The sequence below is a fragment of the Halichoerus grypus genome, chromosome 11 (assembly GCF_964656455.1).
Source record: "Halichoerus grypus chromosome 11, mHalGry1.hap1.1, whole genome shotgun sequence".
Taxonomy (NCBI): domain Eukaryota; kingdom Metazoa; phylum Chordata; class Mammalia; order Carnivora; family Phocidae; genus Halichoerus; species Halichoerus grypus.
This window is the reverse complement of record NC_135722.1, coordinates 93,061,888-93,084,282: the sequence shown is the minus strand read 5'-3', so window position 1 is coordinate 93,084,282 and position 22,395 is coordinate 93,061,888. Positions and strand designations below refer to the sequence as shown.

Here is a 22,395-nt window from a genome sequence, read left to right as displayed (position 1 = left end):
CGGTAATTACACCTGATCTTTGTGTACTTCCTCACAGTTTGTGAAGCACTTTACATACTTTATCTTAAACAATAAAATCCTTAACCAATCCTACAAGGTGCTTTTGTGATTATCTCTACATTAGGAGGTCTAAAGGGGTGAGGGATCAGCCCTGATCAACAACCAAAAAGTGTCAGACTCAGAACACAAAGCCAACCTTTCCCAAAAGAATTTTGTGCATGATTTGGGCACCAAGCCAGTCAGTGTTTGAGAGACAATGGAGTCCAAAGTGGACTTTATGTATTATGGATTACCAAGAATAATTCTCCAACCCTTCATAGTACCAGAGTACCATACTGAATGGCACAGCTGTAAGAGTGTTTAAATGAAAGTTGAGAGATCTGGGTTGTAGACTTTTTTCTGTTACCAAGAAGTTCGGGGCCTATTTATGTGACTTTTCTGGGCATGGAAGAAGTTTTCAAGATGATCTCTAAGGCTCCTTCCGGTTTTAAAAATCATTAATTAGTTGGGGCGCCTGGGTGGCTCAGTTGGTTAAGCCTGTGGCTCTTGATTTTGCCTCAGGTCACCATCTCAGGATCGTGAGATCAAGCCCCAAGTTGGGCTCCACGCTGAGCATGGATTCTCTCTCTCCCTCTCCCTCTGCCCACACCCACACATCCCCCCCCCACTTGTACACTCGCTCTCTCTCTCTAAAAATGAATGAATGAATGAATGAATGAATGAATAAAATCTTTAGTTAGCAGGTAGCTGCAGTATGACTGGCTTAGAGGAACTACATATATTTCAGTAGTGTTCTCTAGTTTTAGACAGACTGATAGAAGGCAAAGGTGTAATTTTATGGAAAAGAGATGATGGCAGGAAAGGAGAGAAACAGAACATTCTAATCCTACAACCTATGCTGGCCATTGTCATTTGCCTCAGTCTGGCTCCAGAGATTTCATGAGGAATGAAAACAAAGCCCCGTTCTTTCCCTGTAGAGTGAGATAAAACGCCATTGTCTCTTCTCTTGCCATTAATTCCTTTAGAAACAGAATAAATTGATTTGATAACTTTGATCAAAGAGGATGCATCCTTTTCCCTCCACAGACCTCTTAACTTCCAGGCTCAAAGAGGAAATCAGAGAAAAATTGGTTTTGAACTCTGCTTTTTAGAACAGCTTATACTGCATTTTAATTTAATTTGTTAGAATTTCACCTTTTGCCTTTGGTGGACTGATTAGATGAAATAAAATTAAATCTGGGGGATCTATGTTGCAGAGATGGCTTAATTCTTCCTTCTGAAGTTGAACTGTCAAGGCCATAGACTACCCTCAGGTAACTTCCCAGATTACCTCCTGCAGTGATGGCTTCTGAGTGTGTGTATCTGATATAAAAATAGACCCAGAGCTCTCTTAATAGCAGAGCTAGACTGCCTGCTAAGATAGTTCTGCACTGTGTGCATTTGCAGCAGTGGGAACTCGTCTGTTTGTCCCCAGCATTTTCGGCGATTATTGGAATCATACAGTGATCCAAACCTTGGGGCCTAGGGCAGAGCCTGGGACACAACAGCTGTCAACAAATATTTGTTAACTAAACTAACCTAGTCTAGTCTTCTTTTTTTTTCCCCAAGTATCAATTATTTATTTATTTATTTATTTCATTATGTTCTGTTAATCACCATACATTACATCATTAGTTTTTGATGTAGTGTTCCATGATTCATTGTTTGCATATAACACCCAGTGCTCCATGCAGAACGTGCCCTCTTTAATACCCATCACCAGGCTAACCCATCCTCCCACCCCCCTCCCCTCTAGAACCCTCAGTTTGTTTCTCAGAGTCCATCGTCTCTCACGGTTCATCTCCCCCTCTGATTTCCCCCCTTCATTCTTCCCTTCCTGCTATCTTTTTTTTTTTTTTAACATATAATGTATTATTTGTTTCAGAGGTACAGATCTGTGATTCAACAGTCTTACACAATTCACAGCCCTCACCAGAGCACATACCCTCCCCAGTGTCTACCACCCAGCCACCCCCTCCCTTCCACCCCCCACCACTCCAGCAACCCTCAGTTTATTTCCTGAGATTAAGAATTCCTCATATCAGTGAGGTCATATGATACATGTCTTTCTCTGATTAACTTACTTCGCTCAGCATAATACCCTCCAGTTCCATCCACATCATTGCAAATGGCAAGATTTCATTCCTTTTGATGGCTGCATAAGATTCCATTGTCTAGTCTTCTTTTTAATGCAGGAACCCTTCTGCAGGATCCCTGACATGACCATCGAGCTTCGGATCAAACACTTCACTGGCCAGGAACATCATGAGATAGCTTGCTTCTTCTAATATTTTCTAACATTTTATCAAATCTAATATAAATATATAATATTTAGTAAATATCTACTATTTCTAGTATTGTTCTAATATTTTCCTCCCTGCCCCCATGAATCCCTGTTCTAGAATCAGAGAACAGTAGCATTTGATAGAAATCCTCCTGTCGGCAAACTGTCCGCTCTCATTGACATCTGTTGTTTGTCATCTGTCTGATTTCCCCCCACCCCTCCTATGTGTAACATCTTGGTTCTCCTTTAGGGAACCCATAACTTCTCCCTAGTCCTGTTTCTAATTTTCGCAGACCCAGGAATAAGAGTTAAAATGGAGGCAGCCCATCCCATATACTTAAGTATTATGAAGCTATAAGTTGAGGAAATTGTTACATAAAATATGCTCTATGATTTTACTTTCAGAATGCCCAAATTTTTAATTTTGTGTAAAATTGTGGGTTTTTTTAGAAAAAGATTTACTTTTATTTATTTTTGGGCAGGGAGAGGCAGAGGGCAAAGGAGGGAGAGTCTTAAGTATATTCCATGCTGCTCATGAAACCTGACCGGCGGTGGGGGGGGGGGAGGGGGCGGCTGGATCTCATGACCCTGAGATCACCGCCTGAGCTGAAACCCAAGGTCCCACGCTTAACCGACTGAGCCACCCTGGTGCCCCAAAACTGTGGTTTTTAAAAGACTAAAAGTCAGCAAAAAAAAAATCAAATGCAACCAAATTTAATTATATTTACACATGTCTGGGTGTGATGTTGAAGGACTGGCAATGTCCAGATGCACAGTAAATTACATATTTCCTAAATTATTACATGTTTATTCCACAAAATATATTTGTCCTGTTTTCATCCTAGCACAATCACTAATTATGTTAGCATAATTAATGTTTTCATATAATTTGTGTTCTGTTGATGATAATCTAAAGCAGGGATCAGCAAACTTTTTCTTAAAGGGCAAGATAGTAAATATTTTAGCCTTATGTGCAGTCTCTGTCTCAATAACTGTACTCCATTATTGTACAGCGAAAGCAACTCTAGACAATACATAAATTAATGAGCATGGAATGTGTGCCAATAAAACTTTATTTACAAACACAGGCAGGCAGTAATCAGTAGAGCTTGTCAACCCCTGTTCTAAAGGAATTAAAAATAAAATAGAATTTTAGTAAAAATTTATAAAACTTAAATGTCTATCAAGAAACTGTAAATAAAATATATAACAAAATAAAATTATTTTCATATTTTTTTCACAAATATTAATTTTTCTTCTAAAATAGTCAAAATTATCTAAAAATGAAAAGATTAGGGATGCCTGGGTAGCTCAGTCGGTTAAGTGTCTGCTTTTGGCTCAGGTCATGATCTCAGGGTCCTGGGATGGAGCCCTGCATTGGGCTCCCTGCTCAGCAGGGAGCCTGCTTCTCCCTCTCCCTCTGTCCATCCCCCCACCCCTGCCCCGCTCATGTTCTCTCTCTCAAATAAATAAAACATTTTAAAAAAATTGAAAGACCAAACATAAATTCTAATTTTAAGTAAAAATTGTTTAAACAAAGCTGAAATTTTAACTTGGGGGGGGTAGATTTTGCATACATCTTACTAACATCTCTTACAAGAAATAAAAATACCCACAACTCTAATGTTCAATGACCATGCAGCTGCCTATGTAAAGATTTAATATCATACTTTATGCATGCTACATTTATATTTATATCTCTATCCAGGTCTATATAAATATTAAGAGTAGTATGAATCATTTCATATTATAAAATGTTGTTCAGCCGCGGGCTTGTGGTTGTGAAGCTCATTTGTGAGTTATCTATGGAACCATAAAAGGAAAGACAAAGAGAAATAAGAAAGTGGGTAATTAGTGCTAGTGGGAACAAATATTTCAGAACTAACTCATACCATGTAAGAGGAAGAACATGACGATTCATAAAATAATAAAACATAGAATTGCCTAAGTGCTTGTCCTATTACCTAAGTAATTCTGCCACCGAAATCCTCTGCTTACTCCACAGTATTAACTATCTCCAATGTCAGGGACAGCATAACCTACAAAAATTAGCATTCTTTTTCTTTTTTCTTTTTATATTTTTTAAATCTTTATTCATTTGACAGAGCGAGCACAAGCAGGGGGAGGTGCAGGCAGAAGGAGAGAGAGAAGTAGGCTCCCCACTGAGCAGGGACCCCCCCCCCCATTCGGGGCTCAATCCCAGGACCCTGAGATCAGGATCTGAGCCGAAGGCCAACACCGACTGAGCCAACCAGGCGCCCCCAAAACTTAGCATTCTTAATGAGGTTTTTCTTTTGTTTTAAGGACAAAATCTCTTGTGCCTGACTGGTGTTAGTCACAGGAATGGGTGTTTAGGTTTATGGGTTGTGCAGTGCCAATGTTGAGAACTGCTCCCACGTGACGGAGTGTTCTTGAGTAACTATGGTGTGTGTGTGTGTGTGTGTGTGTGTGTGTGTGTGTTTGTGATATGCAGAGTTCTCTAAAGTGTGAGTCCAAGGCGGGGTGACTGGCCAATACCCATTTTCCATTCCCTGGGATTAGGTAATAGATTCAGGGTTGGGGAGGCAATAAGAGTCAGAATAATGAGGTCAACTTGAGAGCTTTATTGGAATTAGAAGGAAAACGAAGCTCTTTTTCACATGGTATAGTTACAGTGGGGGCTGCAAGCTTCGAGCTGCTGGCTGTCATCACATGGAGAGACCTTGCCTGAGGATGAAGACAGACAGAGATAATTGGGGCCCAGAGATAGAAACTGAGTCACAATGTCATTATTTGAGGCTTGGGTTCCGCTGTGTCTGAAACCTGACATATTCCCAGATTTTTCAGTTATGGAAGCTATAAAGTTTCTTTTCTGCTTAAACCAGTTTCACTTGGATTTCTATCATTTGCAGCCAGGAAGACTCCAATTAATATATGATATTCTGGACACGGAATCCATTTATTTAATGACTTCCTCAGAATTGCCTGGTCTCCTCTGCCTTTGAAGGTTTCTTGAAAATTAGATCTGATGTCCACACAGTAGCTACTCACCACTCTCTACTCTTAAGAAATTCTCAGATCTTGCACAGCAATTTGGGAAAGAATTACTGGTAGACTTTACTGGTCACTCTACCAGAGGAGGTAAAATACAAATGTTAATTGCCTCAGGGTCAAGGTATATGGTATTGCCTTGCTATCATGTGTACTAACCTCTTGGGTCTAACCATTAATGACTGTAGTAATGGTTCCAATCCTTCAGGCCTCCCTGTACCTATGTCCTTTCTCATGTGACTTCATAGAGTCCTCCCCCTCTGATTCTGGGTTTGGCATGGCTTTGACCAATGAAGATATTAGCAAGCTTTTCAAGGCTTGAAAGACACTTGTGCGTTTCCATTTACTACTCTTGCCTTCTGTCATTACCATGAGAAGATTATGACCTGGCTACCCTGGTAGAGGGTAAGAGGCACACAGAACAGAGTTTATTCCCTCCAGTCATGCCAACGGAGCCCTAGATCAGCCATCAGCCAGCCGACACCATGCAGAAGAGGGTGCCCAGCCAAGATAAGTAGGGTGACTACACCAACCTGCAGCTGGCTGTTGACACATAAGTGAGCCCAGCCTAGATCAGGTAAACCCCACAGACTCATGAGCTTCGTGTTTATTGTCATATGCTACTGAGATTTTGAGATTTTTTTTTTTTCACAGACCATTATTAAAACAGTGGATAACTGATATACCAGTCTAAAAGTGCTACCTCTGGCAGGTTCTGTCAGCTTTGTTGGACCCTCAGTTTGGGTCTTTCAGATGCTTAAAAAAAGAGACTTAAGGGGCACCTGGGTGGCTCAGTTGGTTAAGCGTCTGCCTTCAGCTCAGGTCATGGACCTGGCAGTCCTGGGATCAAGCCCCACATCCTCAGGGAGCCTGCTTCTCCCTCTCCCTGCCACTCCCCTGCTTGTGCTGTCCGTCTGTCTGTCGGTCTCTCTGTCAGATAAATAAATAAGGTCTTAAAAAAAGAGAGACTTGAAATATTACCTCTCTCGACTTCAGATGCAACTGTACAATTAGGAGTTATACTAAGAGTGATCAAAAGTTTCTTGAAGCACAAGAAAAAAAAAGAAGCAAAGCATCTAGATCAAAAAGGAAGAACTAAAACTGTCTTTATTCACAGAAGATATGATTGTATATGTAGATAATCCTCGTATTTGCATAGCTGCTCTATATTCTATATCTTACAGATCTCATATCTTAATCCAAAGGATTCTAAATTCATTGTATGTTATATCTGCCAACTCTCAGTGGCTTGCATTTTATGTTTAGTGATGTTTGTGAGCTCACTGTCAAAATAGGTGGGACATCGGGGAGCTTAAATTGGGGATGGAGACATTTCCTTACAGGGAAGATTTGCTTTTGCTTTTGCTTTTGACAGTAACTAGAGGGTGCATCTGATCTGGGACTATGTCAGTGAACTTGCCCCCACCTCTCATATCCTCCTTGCTCTCCCTTGAGGGCTTCAATTCATGGTGGAGCTCCAGACTTCCTCTCCTCCCCCTAAAAGCTGGCCCAAAACTCAGCATCCTGGCCGTACCACTCTCCATCCTCCAACTGATCTGGCTCGACCTCTCTCTCTTTTTGCTTATGTCTTTCCTCTTGTGAGACTCGCAATGTCTCCAATAACATATCCTACCAGGCTTTTCTGCTTTGTAGCAGGTGCCCCTTGGAGCACACCGTCAGACATTGCCAGTAAAGGAAGAAGTTGGCCTTGTCCCCTTTCCCCCTGCTCTTCTCGTCCCTAACACAGGGTATTGCCTACAGATATAAAAACCCTAGTGCCTGCTCAGGGCAGAGAAAATGTCAGTAGCTCAGTCTTCCCATCTGGTGAGGCTTGGCACTGACACATATTACTACACAGAAATGAGTATCTGATGTGATCAGGCTGGGTTTGGATGCTGACATCTCTGAGGAATAGCTATTTGGAGTCCCCGCTTCGTTTCAGGCCCCAGAATGGGGCTCTAGCTTTGGATCTGACCCCCAGTTCTGAAGTTAGTCTATTAGCCTGCATCATGCCCATAATCTCTTCAGGATTAGAATGTTGGCCCAAACCCTGCCCACCTGACAGGGACTCTTACCATGCTCAGCTCTTCCCAACTCTCTCCCCACGTAGATGGGATTCTAATTACTATAACCCTGGTTATTTTCTGGAAATGAACAGATCTCTTAGAATCATAACGCAGCTTATTTTCCCCCAACATTCTTACCTGGCCGCCTAGAATTTCACACTTCTGTGTCCAGGAAAGAGAATACTTTCCGGGTGACAGTACTTTTTTCTGAATTACAGCTAAGTTTTCTTGATCTTTAGACACTGGGTGGGCCTACCCAGGTGTCCTTAAACACCTCAGGATCTATAGCTAAGACAATTTCTCCAGTCCCATCTGGGCCCCGTTCATCCACCCAGACTTCTGCTACTGCTCCCTAACTCAAATGAACTCCCAAGACTCACCTCAAATGCCATCAACTTCAGGAAGACTCCCCTGACCTTTCTCTTCTCCCCAAGCTGGATGGGTTTGTTCATTGCTCAAGGATCCCTTGTTTTCGTTCCATTTATTTCATACTTGCCCTATAATCCTGTGTCATCTCACCCTTCTTACTGGATTGCAAATTCCTTCAGGGAGCTGTCTGACATCTTGTCACTCCTGAGGCTTATGAACGGAAAATAGAATTGAATTAAAAAGAAAACCGTATTCTTAATACCATCATTTTTTATAATTGTATTCACCCCAGCCCTTAGATAGGAGAGGGCTTAATAGTTCAATGAACACAGACACAATTATTTAATCTTTCCTGGAAAGAAAGTTCCCTTTCTCTCTATAGCAAAAAGACCAATCTTGGGTTAGGAGAGAACGGAGGAGGAAATGGGTCTCAAGATTGGGGGACTTTGGGAATTCAGAGAGAGCAAGCCTTGTGTTTCTGGTGTCAGGGAAAAATGCTTGTGCTGGGAGCAGACACCAACAGCATACTAAATGACAGTAATAAAGCAAGGGCCAGACACTCGGGCTTTGACACCTGTAACTAAAAGATATTTCTGCAGCCCAGCCAAGGAATCATGTTATCATTTCCTTTATTATTAAGCAGCTGGTGCGCCCGAGATGCCCCAAGCTTTTACTTCCTTTCTGCTCTTTTAGCAGTGATATTTATTATTGCTGTCTTCTCCCATTTGTCTGCTGGGATTATGATCCTACATGACTCTATGTCTCCAGAGTAAACTGCTCCTTCGGAGGGTGTAAAAAATGCTAGATCCTCAGCAAGAGAAATAGGTTTCTAGCATGGACTCAGTGACTGGAGCTCCAATAAAATTAGAAGCCAGTCTCTTGGCAGAAGCCTGGCCATTTCAATAATCTTTGGACTTCAGAGTCCCCCCCTCTTTCATGGGCATATTCAAAGGAAAAGGATCCCCTCAGAATCTTCTGGAAGCCCTTCTACTCACTGCAGCAACTGGCTCCACTCTGTGTGGGCCTAGTGATAGGCACATTTTCTGTGCTCAGTTAACGAGAGTCACATGCATTCCTACTGCTTTTGTGGGTAGTGCAGGAAAAAAAGAAATACCGTATGCAAGTGGTACACAGCCTAGGAAGGAGCGAGCCAACCAAATCTGTGGCTTAGAAACCTCGGGGATGAGGAGTTAGACTATAAGCATGGTGAAATAGGCCAGAGACATAAATCCTGGTGCTAGAGTTCCCCCAGCCGTAGTCATTATACACTCCTGACCCCCCATCACCCTGGCCAGCAGTGGTTGGAGATGGGCTGCAAAGTATGTGTGTTGCATCCCGTTGGAGCTGCCTGAGAAGGCAGCTCACAAAAATGGGAGCCAAATGAGACATTAGAGGGAAGGCTATTAGGGAGATATTAAATCATAAGGGATTGTCTTAAGTCATACCCTAAAGAGAGGCATATGGTATCAACAAGAAGGAGAAGGCCAAGGCCAAAGGTCTAGCAGGGCTCCTTTAGAATTTGACCCCGGGGTGCTCCAGTGTGTGTGTGTTTTTTTAATAAATATAAAAATTTAAAATAAATTATATTTGCTTGAAAACCAATCACTGGTCTCTCCAAAATGGATCGTGAATCTGACGCACGGTACCTTCTCTCCTGGGGCCACCCTTGCAGGAGCCACCAACTTTGCTCCCCTGAGCCGGTTTCCCCGTGTCCACTCCTCCACTCCCTAACTGCTCTCCACATAGTGGCTGGAGTCATCTTCTTAAGAAGTAATTTGAATCCTGTCATGCTGCTGCTAAAATTCTCAAACCACTTCCCATTTCACTGGAGATGAAATCCAAAATCCGAACTCCCGCCCCCAGTCTACAAGGCTCTGCAAAGCTGCCCACTTCCCCAGCTCGCTCCCCGACTCTCCCTTCCCTCCCTGCTGGACATCAGACACTGCAGCCTCCTTTCGGTTTCTGAAACTGGCCAAAGTCGCTCAAGCTCTTTGACTTCGCACTTGTATTTTCTCTTCCTCCAACAACATCCCCTGGATCTCCACAGGTCTGGCTCTTCATACCAGCTCAGCTCAGGTACCTTGAGAGGAGCTTTCCCCATCCTTCTGGCAAGTTCACGGCTGTGCTTCATTTTCTTCTTAACACTTACCCTTATCTGAAATTGTTTACATGTTTATTTTCGGATTCTTCCCAGTAGACTCTGAAAGAGAAGATGTTTACTTATTTATGAGAGAGAGAGAGAGAGAGAGAGCGTGCACATGAGAGAAAGCACAAGTGGAGGGTGGGGGAGGCACCAAGGCAGAGGGAGAAGCAGGCTCCCCACTGAGCAGGGAGCCTCATGAGGAACTTGATCCCAGGACTCTGGCATCATGACCTGAGCCGAAGGCATACGCTTAACGACTGAGCCACCTAAGCGCCCCTGAGAGAGAAGATAATTAATTGTCTTGTTAACTCATGTTATCCCAGGTGGCAGAGTCTCAATTAATGTTTGTTGAATGAATGAATGATGTACACAAGGATTTAATAAGCGTACTTTGATGTCCGTGGTAAGCCTATCTGAACGGTAAGTTCATTTGTGTTGGCACGGCTTGTTCTTAGGGACTCCAGCTTGACTCTGCTTTGGTAGCTTTCAGTTATGTATTTAATCATCTCTCCTAGTGCTCTGTTAGAGATTCTACAGTCTCTGCTTTTCTGGAAACTATAAGGGAATTTGGGGTTTTGGTCTTTCGCTTTCCCACGATTTCCCAGAATTACCAATGTGGGTCTGAGATTGCTTTAGGTATTTATTGCAGCACTCTGGGATGGGTCTGTCTGAGCCTGGACACGTGACCTGTAGGAGAGTGACTGCAGGCTCTCCCCAGGGCCTCTTCCCTGAATTGGGGTTTCCCTTCCTGGTTCTTCTCTTGTGCCTCCCAAGTCTGTAGGACCCACAGGAGAGGACCTTCACATGGTGGTTTATAGTCAATCAGTAAGCAATTCCCAGGACTGACTCTGCAATGACATCCCGGGTTCCTGCTGGGCCCCTTAGCTGCCTGAACAGGCAGATGGAGCCTAGTGCTGGGGGGAAACAGGTGTTAAGATCTGGATTCTGGGGCACCTGGGTGGCTCAGTCGGTTAAGCATCTGCCTTTGGCTCAGGTCATGATCCCCGGGTGTTGGGATCGAGCCTCATATTGGGCTCCCTGATCAGTGGGGAGCCTGCTTCTCTCTCTCCCTCTGCCTCTCCCCCTGCTCATGCTCAATTGTGCTCTCTCTCTCAAAGAAATAACATCTTAAAAATAAAAAAGACCTGGATGCTGGCTACCTGAGTTTGCATTCCAGCTCTGCCACATGCTGGTGGTGTAACCTTGGTCTTGGGTTTTCTCATCTATAAATGGTCCTGACCTTGTAAGTTGCCCAGTACCCAGCTCCTCGGGGACAGGACTCCTCTTTGTTCTCACTAGTCCATTCGGGAGTGGGACCCAGAAGCTGGGCACCCCCACAGACCTCCCTGTTGCTGACTGCACCCTGCCACCTTGCCTGTATCATTGTACTCCACGTTTCGTCTCCTCTTTGGGGACCTCCCTGCTTGGATTGCTGCCTAGTGCCTGTCACAGGCCCCTCCACATGCCATGTACCATCTGCCTGGATGGGCTTTTCTCACTGTGTGCTGTTGTGCCTCTCCCCAGCACAGGCCCCATTCCTGGCAGAAGACTTAACTTTTGGGTCCTAGACTTTGTTCGGAATGTCCTACAGCCAAACCAATTCTGCTAGCCCCTAACATTAGGTGGAGCGACTGGTGGCAGGGGACTTTGACAAAGGACAGGGCATTTTGGCGTCAGTCATCACTGCTGAACGGCTTCGGTGATTGCTTGTGGGTGTGTGTGCTGTACTTAGTGCTGCTCAAAGCCATCTAATCAAGACTCAGCACCCACTTCTAAGATTTATAGTACAACCCAAGATCCCAGGTTGACCTCCTATTCTGCTTTTCCCTCACGTGTTCCGACCTGGTTTCTTTTTTGGCCTTGTCTTCTTTCTTTCAGGCTAGGGGAAATCAGAGCCAGGGAAAGCCTTTTAAAAATAAAGTCTCGAACCTGCTGTGTCCTCAGTAACCACTGCCTGTCAGGAGCAGAGCCTGACACGGTCGAGGAGTCGGATAGACTTTCTCTTTGAGACACTTCATGTTCCAAAGCTTATTAGCCATATTTCAGATGAGCTAATTGCCTGGCACCCCATATGGGTTCATTAAGTTTTTTTTTTCTTTGTATTAATTAAAAGAGGAAAACAGAGTCAGAAGCAAATAAAGACCTAACCTTAAGATTGGCAGTCAATGGCAGCTGAGAGACTATGTGAGCGCAGGACAGGATACTTCTTAGAACCCAGACTTTGAGTACTTGCTTTGAGTCAAAGGGGAGCTCAGGAGTCACCTCTCCAGGGTCAGAGACTTTGGCCCAGCATCCTGCACAAGAGCCCAGTGTGTCACCCCAAGGGGTGGAGTCCTGGAGAACGGGAGTTCTGTGTTTTAGAGACATGAGGAGCTGTTCCAGGGGAGGAATATAGGGCATAGGGAGCCACCTTGGGCTCTTTCCCTATTCTCTCCTTGGAAAAGCACCCCTTGGAGGAGTCTTTCCATTTCAAGCAATATGGAAGAAATCTCCTAGGGTCCATCTAATCCAATGCTCTCATTTTATAGATGAGAAAAGTGAGGCCTCAAGAAGGGAAATAATGATCCCAAGTTCAAACAGCTTATTTCCAGTGAACTTTGGACTTGAGTTTGGGCTTCCTGAGGCCTAGGTTTGTATTTATCTACCACCTAAGGCTGCCAATCATCTATATCCTACCCATATCCCTTTGCCTCTATTTCTCAACAAAGTGTCACAACACCCAGTGGGGAAAGAGTAGAAGAAGCCATTCTAATCCCTGAGGTCAAATGTGCTTCCTAAAAGAAAGTCCTGGAAGCGCCTCACCCTGTGGCTGGACTCCTGGTAGAGCCTTGTTTCAATGCCAACAGTAGATCCTGCTGGGTTGGGCAATGCCCATAGTCAGGGGACAAGATGAACAGGCGTGGTTCGTGGGACTGAATCCCACTGCCCTCACCTGAAAGCAGGCTTCTCAGAGCACAAATCATCAGGTGATACCGACCAGATGGGTGCTCCCAGGAGGAGGAGGGGAAGAGAAGTCCCCTGCTTGTCACCCCTCCCCCAGCCAATCTGGCTCCTCTTTGTGCTGGGCTGACAAGGGGCAGCTGGAGACATTGGCAGGGAGATAAGCAGAGAAATTAGCTAAGGGCCTGTGGGCAAAGGCCAGCTTGGAGGAGCAGAAATGACGGTCCCAGAGCACCCTTCCCTCAGATGCAGGCGCTTACCCTGTGGTCTAACTATTCAGTAAGCTGGTGCCCACAGACCTTGCCAGAGCAGCTAACAATACCCTGGCTAGCCACCAGCTCTCCCGCACGTGGACTCTGGCAGCAGTCTCCCTGGGTTTAAATCCTTGCTCTGCCCTTACTAGCTAGGTCATCTTGGGCACATTACTTCACTTCTTGGCGCCTCGCTCTCCTTATCTACCAAAGGAGATAATAACGGTACCTATCTCATTGCATGACTCCTAATTAAATGAGTAAATAAAAGTAAACTACGTCTGTTACCGACGACCGGTTTCTAGGCCAAAGAGAGGAACAAGCTGGAACCCAAAAGCCAAGGCACAGCTACGACCTGAACTAAAGGGAGACCTGGCACCACCAGACATTGGACCTGAACTAACGCGAGTCCTGGCTCGGAGAGACTTCCTGCTCAGGTTCCCACTCCGGTCCAAAGTGCTAATGAGGGGAGTGCTTCATCCTGATTGGTTGGAAGGGCCTCATTCTGATTGGTTAGAACGGCCTCATCCTGATTGGTCGATATTGGCGGGCAACACAGGCTCTCATTGGCTCTTTTTGGAGCCGGGGTCCTCTGTTTTAAGTCCCGCTTGTAGAGGGGCCCATGCTGGCCGCCTCCTGATTCTGTTGTGTAGGTGAAGCCGTTTTGCAATAGTAGCCAATGGTAAGCGCCCCAGGTGTGTGATGTTTTTCACTTGGAGCTTGTTCACATGGTCCCTTGTCTCACTTCCAACGGTCCCTGAAATTTGTAGGCATTAACTATGGCATATCTCCTTTTTTGGTGGTTTTTTAGAAATTGAAGGTTTGTGGCCGCGCTACACCAAGCAAGTCTTTGGGCGCCATTTTCCAAAGGCATTTGCTCACTTCCTGTCTCTGTGTCACATTTTGGTAATTCTCTCAGTATTTCAAACTTTTTCGTTGTATTATATTTATTATGGTGATCTGTGATCCGTGATTATGGCTCCCTGGAAGCTCAGATGATGGTTAGCATTTTTTTTTAGCAATGAAATATTTTTAAATTAAGGTATGGGTATTGTTATTATTATTTTTTTATACAATGCTATTGCATACTGAATAGACTATGGTGTAGCATAAATACAACTTTTGTATGCGCTGGGAAACCAAAACATTCATTTGACTCACTTTATTGCAATATTTGCTTTACTGCAGTGATCTGAAGTGAAGCCTGCCTGGAGGTGTGCCTGTGAGGATCTGCTTTTATTATTGTCATCATTAAGTTTTAATAGGTTTCCTACACAGGAAAAACTAAACATTTGCCTGAAATCTATGAGAGGCAGAGGCAGAGGGACTCCAGCTCCTGGAACCCCTGCACAATGACTGGAAATCCCAGGGACTCTTCTGGCCTTTCTGTGGCTTTTTGTGTTCCCCGCCCCCCCCCCCCACCCCAGCATTTGCCCTTTGCAGGGACTGGTTTGGTCATGGGAATTTTTCAGGGGCATTCTTCAAGGAGTGACATGTTTTCTGATTCTTGAAAGCATCAAGATTTCAAAATTTAGAAAGGGCCTATCTTGCTAGAGTGACTAGGTGATAGAGTAAGCCTTTGATTCCAGATGTAACTGTGTCATTTTCTACCTGTTTGACCAGAATAGGGTTACCTCTGAGCCTTAGTTTCCTCAAGCAAATTGGGAGAAGTGTTTGATCTATCTCACGGGACTGTTTGCAATCCAAAAAGAATATGTTTGAAATGTTACATTCAGATATGAAACCATTGGGACTATTATTTGTCACAGATAAAAGATTAGGTTCCCACGTTAAATACTTAACTGTGTGGCTTTGGACAAGTTACTGAAGCTTTGTTAAGACTTAGCTTTCTCGGGCACCTGGGTGGCTCAGTCAGTTAAGCATCTGCCTCCGGCTCAGGTCATGATCTCGGGGTCCTGGGATCAAGTCCTGCATCGCTGCATTGGGCTCCCTGCCCAGTGAGGAGTCTGCTTCTCCCTCTCCCTTTGCCCCACCACCACCCCATTCATGTTCTCTTTCTCTAGCTCTCTCTCAAATAAGTAAACAAAATCTTAAAAAAAAAAAAAAAAGATTCTCTTCCTCTTCCTCTGCCCCTCTCCCCACTTGCATGCACTCTCAAAAAAAAAAAAAAAAAAAAAAAGGCAACTGGGTGGCTCAGTCGTTAAGGGCCTGCCTTCGGCTCAGGTCATGATCCCAGGGTCCTGGGATCAAGCCCCACATCGGGCTCCCTGCTCGGCGGGAAGCCTGCTTCTCCCTCTCCCACTCCCCCTTGCTTGTGTTGCCTCTCTCGCTGTCTCTATCAAAAAATAAAATCTTTAAAAAAATTAAAAAATAAAAAGACAGCTTTCTCTTTTATAAAGTGGGGGGGGGGTGACTAAACTTCATCAGGTTAGTGTGGACATTACAGGATATTTTGAATTGCTAGTATTCCCTACAATATCTGATACATTGTAATAGTTGTTATACAATACTGATGTTTTACCCAGTGCCCCCACCCCAGCCCCTTAATAAATACACAGCTGCACAGCCACACAGCAGATGTTTCTGAGAAGGGCAAACACAGTAGAATCCTCTGATGACAAAACCACCCAAATGTCCACCTTCTCTCTTCTCCAGTCTCGGCTCTGTAAATATAATTTATATCACAGAAGCTTATTTCCGCCATTTTGCCTGGGGGAAATAACAAAGCTTTGCTCTCTTCTTTCCTCTTGCCTTTACTCTCTTATTAGCTTGGTTTCACTCCAAATCCCCTTGAAAAAAAAGAAAAGCAGAGCCTCACTGTGTTTCTGGCCAGGAGGTACAGGTGGCCACGGCTGCCTTCAGGGTTCTGACCTCTTGGAGGGGGCAAAGTCAGCCCTTTTCTCATCCTATGGCTGGTACCAAAGGGTGTCTGGTGCTTTGACTTGACCCTATCTGGGGCAGGTAGGGAAGAGTGAACTATAGTTATTAGGAAGGTTTAGTTTGGAAGGATTCTCATGTTCACACCAAGTATGGCTTTCTTGCTGGGGATGAAGGGTAAGGTGAGTGTGGAGTCCAAAAGGATATGTTATCCTTAAAAATAAAATTGTCAGTTATTTTACCATCAAAATGTGTTTATTCAGGAATAACAGATCATTGCAATTCATAACAAGCAAGCTCCTGCAAAAACCATAGACAAGTCCAGCAAAGTAGAAGAACATTATTTTACGGAGAAGAAGGAGGAAGTTGGGAGGTGTTGTTCTGAAGGAAAGTCCACTGGAGAAAAGCAAGAGGTCAGGAAGATGATGGTTTCTCACTGGCTGATTTGCAAGGATACTGGATCTCTTGTAGGAGATGCAGTGGACATCTTCCCTTCTTGGGGCTTATAATTGATGATGCTTTTCTATTGCCTTTTCTTCTGATGGGGTCTGTAATTGACAGTTCTTCTTGTAATTGACATTGAATAGTCCAGGCTTCCCTTTCTAGTATCTGGAGTTTACTTAAGGTGTCCCTTTATTAATTTTCACAGATATTTTGGATGAGTGGGAGAAAGACAATTAAATCACAGTCCTGGTGCCACATGTCTGAGTTCCTCCTAGCTGGGGAAAAATTATGTCTTCATTTCACTGTGTATACAAAGTGTTCTCTCCGATCAGTTGATACCATAGTTCCTTTTGTTTGTTTATTTTTCCAGTTTTGCTGAGATATGATCAATATCTAGCACTATATAAGTTTAAGGGGTACAGCATAATGACTTGACTTACATTTACTCTGAAATGATGACCACAATAAGCATGGGTCCTTTTCATGTACTAACAGGAGTCCTGGATCCTTCACATATTCTAGCTGATGGGCAGAGTCCAGTGCATGGACCCTTGGGGGAGACAACTGAGAAAGGAATTTTCTTGGCTCCATTTCTTCCTTAATTGGGTGTTAATCAACATTTGTTCTATAATTACCTCTCCTGTGAAAGAGAGAACTGTGTCCTATAAAGTGTGTTCTAGTACACAATATGCCTAAGCTCCCCTAGGACTAAAATGACTATAAGGAAACTAGTAGTTGTCATTTTGTCATTGAATTAATTTGTCCTCTTGCCCCATAAACCATCCGAGCCTTAGCTTTTTTATTTTCAAAATGGAGAGGTGGATATTTTCCTCTACAAGTGGTTATAAGGATACAGACAGAATATAGGTAGATAATGAATATAAACATAAACATATATCACCTAGCACAGTGCTCAGCATTTAGCAGCTACTCAATTAAAGTAAGCTTTTTTAAAAAAATATATATTAATGACTAATATTCTTTTTTTGCTCCCTTCTGAGCTTGCTCAAAGCGTATTTACTATTCGTTTCCTCCCAGCTCTGAGGGAGCAGAGCAGTGGTGGGAATGACCATCACAGATATAACATTGCATGAGGAGAGAGGAAAGAAGGATTGCACTTTCCGATTCAGCCGAACTCTGCTGCATCACCAAAGCTGTCCATTGATAACCGAGGCCTACGACTACCCTGCCACCACCAGACTCTTACAGTCTTAAAGAGGACTCACTGAATGCCTATCAGGAGTTATCACCTTTCTGGAGGTCACACAAGCTGAGCGGGCACATTACTTGGTTGCGTTTCCAGGGTGTAGCACCACTGTTCCCTAAATCTCTGTCTTAGGTCAGTAGGTTCCCAAATGTTCTATGAGAGTTTCTGATTAAATGCATTTAACAAGTGATGTTTGCTATATCCCTCTCTTGTAAATTCACAGTGTTCAGAAACATAAGAAAGGCTCTGAAAAGTCTTGCAGTAAAAAACAAACAAAAAAACCCCAAAAAACCCCAAATCAGAGGTGGTTTACTTTGCTTAACCCATTATTTCTCAAACGCGCTTGGCCACAGAACCCTTTGTTGTAGTGCCACCTGTGAACATCCCAAGGAGCTAGTGTTCCGTGGAACAGGTGGCAAGGAACGTTGGCGTAGTTCAAAGAACAATGGATGAGGACGCAAGAAATCGCCACCATTTTAGCTTTAGTAATGAGTGTAAGTCTATTATCTTCTCTGGGCTGTAAAATGAAAATATTGTCTGACAGAATCTCTGGGCCTCCTTCTAGCTCAGTGAATCTATGGCTATGGCTACATAGGAGGTGGGAGGGGCACCTGGGTGGCTCAGGCGTTAAGCGTCTGCCTTCGGCTCAGGTCATGGTCCCAGGGTCCTGGGATGGCCCCGCATCGGGCTCCCTGCTCCGCGGGGAACCCGCTTGTGTTCCCTCTCTCGCTGTGTCTCTCTCTGTCAAATAAAGAAATAAAATCTTTTAATAAAAAAAACTAAAAATAATTTTTGCGCAGTTTCAAAAGAGATGGAAGGTAATTAGCATATATTTGCTACTTGCTCTGTGCCAGGTAATTTACAGATGTTATGTTAATCTTTGCAACCCTGTGAGGCTCAGAAATAAATAACTTGCTCCACATTCGGTAACTGGAGACAAAGAAGTTGGAACGAACGTATTTTGCTGGTTCATTATGTATTGGGAAACATGCTAGTTGTTTCACATGTATTATTTTAGTTAATCCTCTCAACAGTCCTATGAAGGACATAGTATGATCCCCATTTTCCAGATTAAGGTAGGTTGGATTATGAGAGAAGAGGGGAGGGATTTAGCAACTTGGTCAGGGTTACCCAGCCAGGAAGTATAAGTATGAGGTCTCTAAGTGGGCGTCCTGGCCCAGAAGAGCAGTGTGGACAAACAGTGTGAGTAACAGCTAGAATGTTTCATGATCCGAGTTCCAAGCAGCCTGCCTTTGGATCTCATTGACACCCGGAGCAGGGCCAATTACTTTCTCTGTTTTTCATTCAGGGAAAGTAAGGCTTAGAGGGGTTAAATACCTGATTCAAGTTGACAGAGCTGGTGAAGAAGGGTGGGGCTGGGGTGACTATTTCAGGGTTCAAACTCCTACTCTGCTACCTGCTTTTCGATGGCCACATTGGACAAAGGAACTGTTCCTGATTTATACTGTAACGGCAGGGTTACGTCTCATCATTCTGTTACTTCGAGCACATGGTGTGAAGTAGGTATCATAACTTCACAAAAGAGAGTATATGAGTACAAAATGTTGGAACCCACCCAGCAGGAAGGGGCCCTTGATACCATTGTCCTGAGGAGGAGTTTGTGGTGAGCTCTGTCATTAGGGTTATGAAATGTCCGGGGGCGCCTGGGTGGCTCAGATGGTTAAGCGTCTGCCTTCAACCCAGTTCATGATCCCAGGGTCTGGGGATCCAGTCTCTACTCAGTGGGGAGCCTGCTTCTCTCTTTGCCCCTCCCCCTCACTCGTACTCTCTCTCTCTCTCCTCTCTCTCTCTCTCTCTCTCTCTCTCGCAAAAATAAAATCTTTAAAAAAAAAATGAAATGCCCAAAACCAGACCCCTGTGAGTGAGAGTGAATGAGAAGACTCTGCCAGCGATAACATCTTCTGGGACGGGAATTAATGCTATAACAATCCTCCCCCCCAGGTCTTCTGGTGAGTAAGCCCTTTTGATATATGTTGACACTACCAGGTAGTATTTTAGTTTCAATGTAAGAAGCACAAGGGGGGAAATGTGCTCTCTTTTGCGGGTAATATAAAAATATCTGTGTCACAGAGTGGTCAGAATGCCAGGAAGGATAGAGAGGAAGGAGGAATATGAGAAGTGGAAAATGGGAATTTCGTAAAGCAGATCCTGTTAGCTGGATTTCTGGAAGATAGCAATAAGCAAGGATTTGTTCTTTCCCCTTTGGTTGGCCTCAGCATTGCTGTGCCTTTGGGGTTTTTCACTCTTCACAGTCTTCCTGGAAGTAGGGAGGGCTTAAGAAGTGGTTCTGGGTAGACTGGTAAACTTGTAAACTGGCTGATTATTTTTCCTTGATGGGCTCAGGTGCCCTCCCAGGAACATGGGTGCAGGAGGCGAGAGTGAATGAACAAGACTGACAGGCTACCTCCTGGGCCACTCCACATGGAGTATTCTTCTTTAGGCTTGGAAACTTGGGTGTCTTGACAATCAGATAACTCAGGTCTCCTTCCCAGCTAGCTGTGTGGCCCTGGACCAGTCAATTCACCTCTCTGAGCACCAGTTTTCTCTGCAAAATGAGCACTTTCAACCTGATGACTCCTCAGGCTGGACCCTGCTTTGTAGTGCTAGGATTTGGACACTCCCAACTCAGGATTCCACCCCAGCCTGAAGACCCTGCAGGTCACCTGTGGACTCCCGCTGATCTATGCCATTCGCCTTCCTCGCATCCCTTTTCACAGCTCTGCTGACACAGGGAGATCTAGTTTCCAGATGGGCCAATATCCTCTCCCAGCCACCAGGCAGGCAGCCGCTCTTCTGGTGCCGGTTTCCGCACTAAACTTGATGGTCTGATTTTAAAGGGGCGGTTGGTTTTAAAGGACCTGGCTGGTTGTGTGTCCCCGAGTTGCACTGCAGTGCTAAATGTCTGAGCGAGGCAACACCGGGAGAATCCAGGCAGCAGGCTGCACCCGGGGAAGGAGGGTGAGGGGAGGAGGGAGAGGAGGGGGGACGCGAGGGAGAGGGGACTGAGCTGCGAGCGGAAACCACAGAGGTAGAGTCGGGACGACGCGGGGAGGAGCGCAGAGGCAGGGAGGGGGCAATGCATATATAGACCGTGGGGACTCGCTGCGGTGACTGCGGGCGCGGAGCCAGCGGGAGCCTCAGAGCCCGGAGAGGCGTCCGCCTGCCTCCCACCCGCGTCCCCCCACCCCGCCCCTCCGGGGTACAGACCGCCGTCCCAGTCCCCGCGCCCACGGTGCCCGAGCCGGGAGCCCCTCGGGGAGCTGCGCTGCGGCCCCCACCCGGGGCTCGGCTCCCCCGCTCTTGGCGTCCTCGGGCTCCACTCCTCCTCCCTGCTCCAGATGGGACTGGCTCTCCTCTTTGCAAAACCGGGCTCCGCGGGAGATGCGGTGAGCAGCAACCAGCAGCCGGGGCGCCCCGACCGGCGGGCCCCATGAGTGCCTCTCCCAGCAGACCCAGGTAAGAACTTCTCTCGACCTTCCTCAGCCCTGGGAGGACCACACCTGGATGCCGCGGTGAGGATGGGGAAGCCCCGGGGAACCTGGAGGCTGTGGAAGCATTGGGGTGGGGGTGAGGGGTGCTGTTGGTTCTCTGAATCTTGAGTGCAGCCTCAAAGTTACCAGAGGGCACCGTAAAGCTATTAACATGGATTGTGGCCTGGCTGTGGGGTCCCCTCCTGGGAGTTAGTGTCCCCAGGAAGCCACTGGGATAGACTATCTCTCTCAGGAATTTCCAGAGGTGGCTAAGCTGGCTTCTTTTCCATTCAGTTCTGGAGAGGCGCTCAGGCAAGTGGTGAGGGCAGGGCTGGGGGTAGAGAGATCGAGTCTCCTCTCCAGCTTTCTGACAAAAGTTCGTATTAGGGACACTGGCTTTCCCTGTTCTGGGTGGTGCTCCCCTCCCCTAACCAGGCCACCCCCATCAATTTTATGCCTATTTCCCAAATGTTGTAGAAGTCCAAGATTTGGGAGAAAGACAAATGGACATCATGGGGTGTATCTGAAGATGCCTAGTGAGATTAGGGAGAGGTTCTACTTTTCCTAATTTCCTCCTAGAGTAGAGATGGAAGGTCTAGTAATTGGAGGAACTCCTGCTTTGGACCTAGGGGTGCATGGAGTCCCATTCCAGAAGGAATGGATTTAGTCTTCTGGAGTAGATGAGATGAGAAGTTGTGGCCATTCGAATGAAGTTGTTAGAGCCCACACAACTCGTGTGCACCCATCAACCGACCTCCTGCCTGGAGAAACGTCATTCCTCGGGGAGTCCCTTAGCAGGCCACACTGTCCAAGGCCGCCTATGGACAAGCATCGGAGAGCGTCTGAGGCTGAGTTCTGGTGGGCCTGGAGCAGTTGGGGGGGGGCGGGGGGCGAGGAGAACCAAAGAGGGGTGGAAGGATTGTGCACATCACATCCACTTGGAAGATCCTTAGCTTTATCCAAGGAAGTTACAAAAAAAAAAAAAAAAAAAAGACTTGTCAAAAAATAATAAAATGTTTTCATGACAGTAGCAGATGTAAAACTCCCACCACTCTGGGAGACGAGAAAGAAATTTGTGCAGGGGGCTGAGCTGTCTCTTCTGCCAGAGCTTATGTGGGTACGTCACCTCTCGGAGATACGAAGAGTGTTTTATGGAGAAGGAGCTCTCCGCCTGGGGGCTTTTCAAGAGGGGGGTATTTCAGCTGGGGCTCTCTCTTTGAGCTCAGGAAGCCAATATTGGAAACAAGTGGGAAATGCTGCCTTTCTACCCCCACCACTATCCCCCAAAGTCCC

At 45.4% G+C, this 22,395-nt stretch overlaps 1 protein-coding gene across 1 annotated transcript in view; it reads left to right on the top strand.

Annotated features, from left to right (window-relative positions):
* The first annotated feature begins 20,869 nt into the window (after positions 1-20,869).
* Positions 20,870-22,395, top strand: part of GRAMD1B (GRAM domain containing 1B) — a 232,969-nt gene continuing 231,443 nt past the window's right edge. The window contains exon 1 of the mRNA XM_078058832.1: positions 20,870-21,088. Within this exon, the coding sequence (XP_077914958.1) occupies positions 21,063-21,088 (26 nt within the window). The 5' untranslated portion in view covers positions 20,870-21,062. The remainder of the gene's footprint in view (positions 21,089-22,395) is intronic.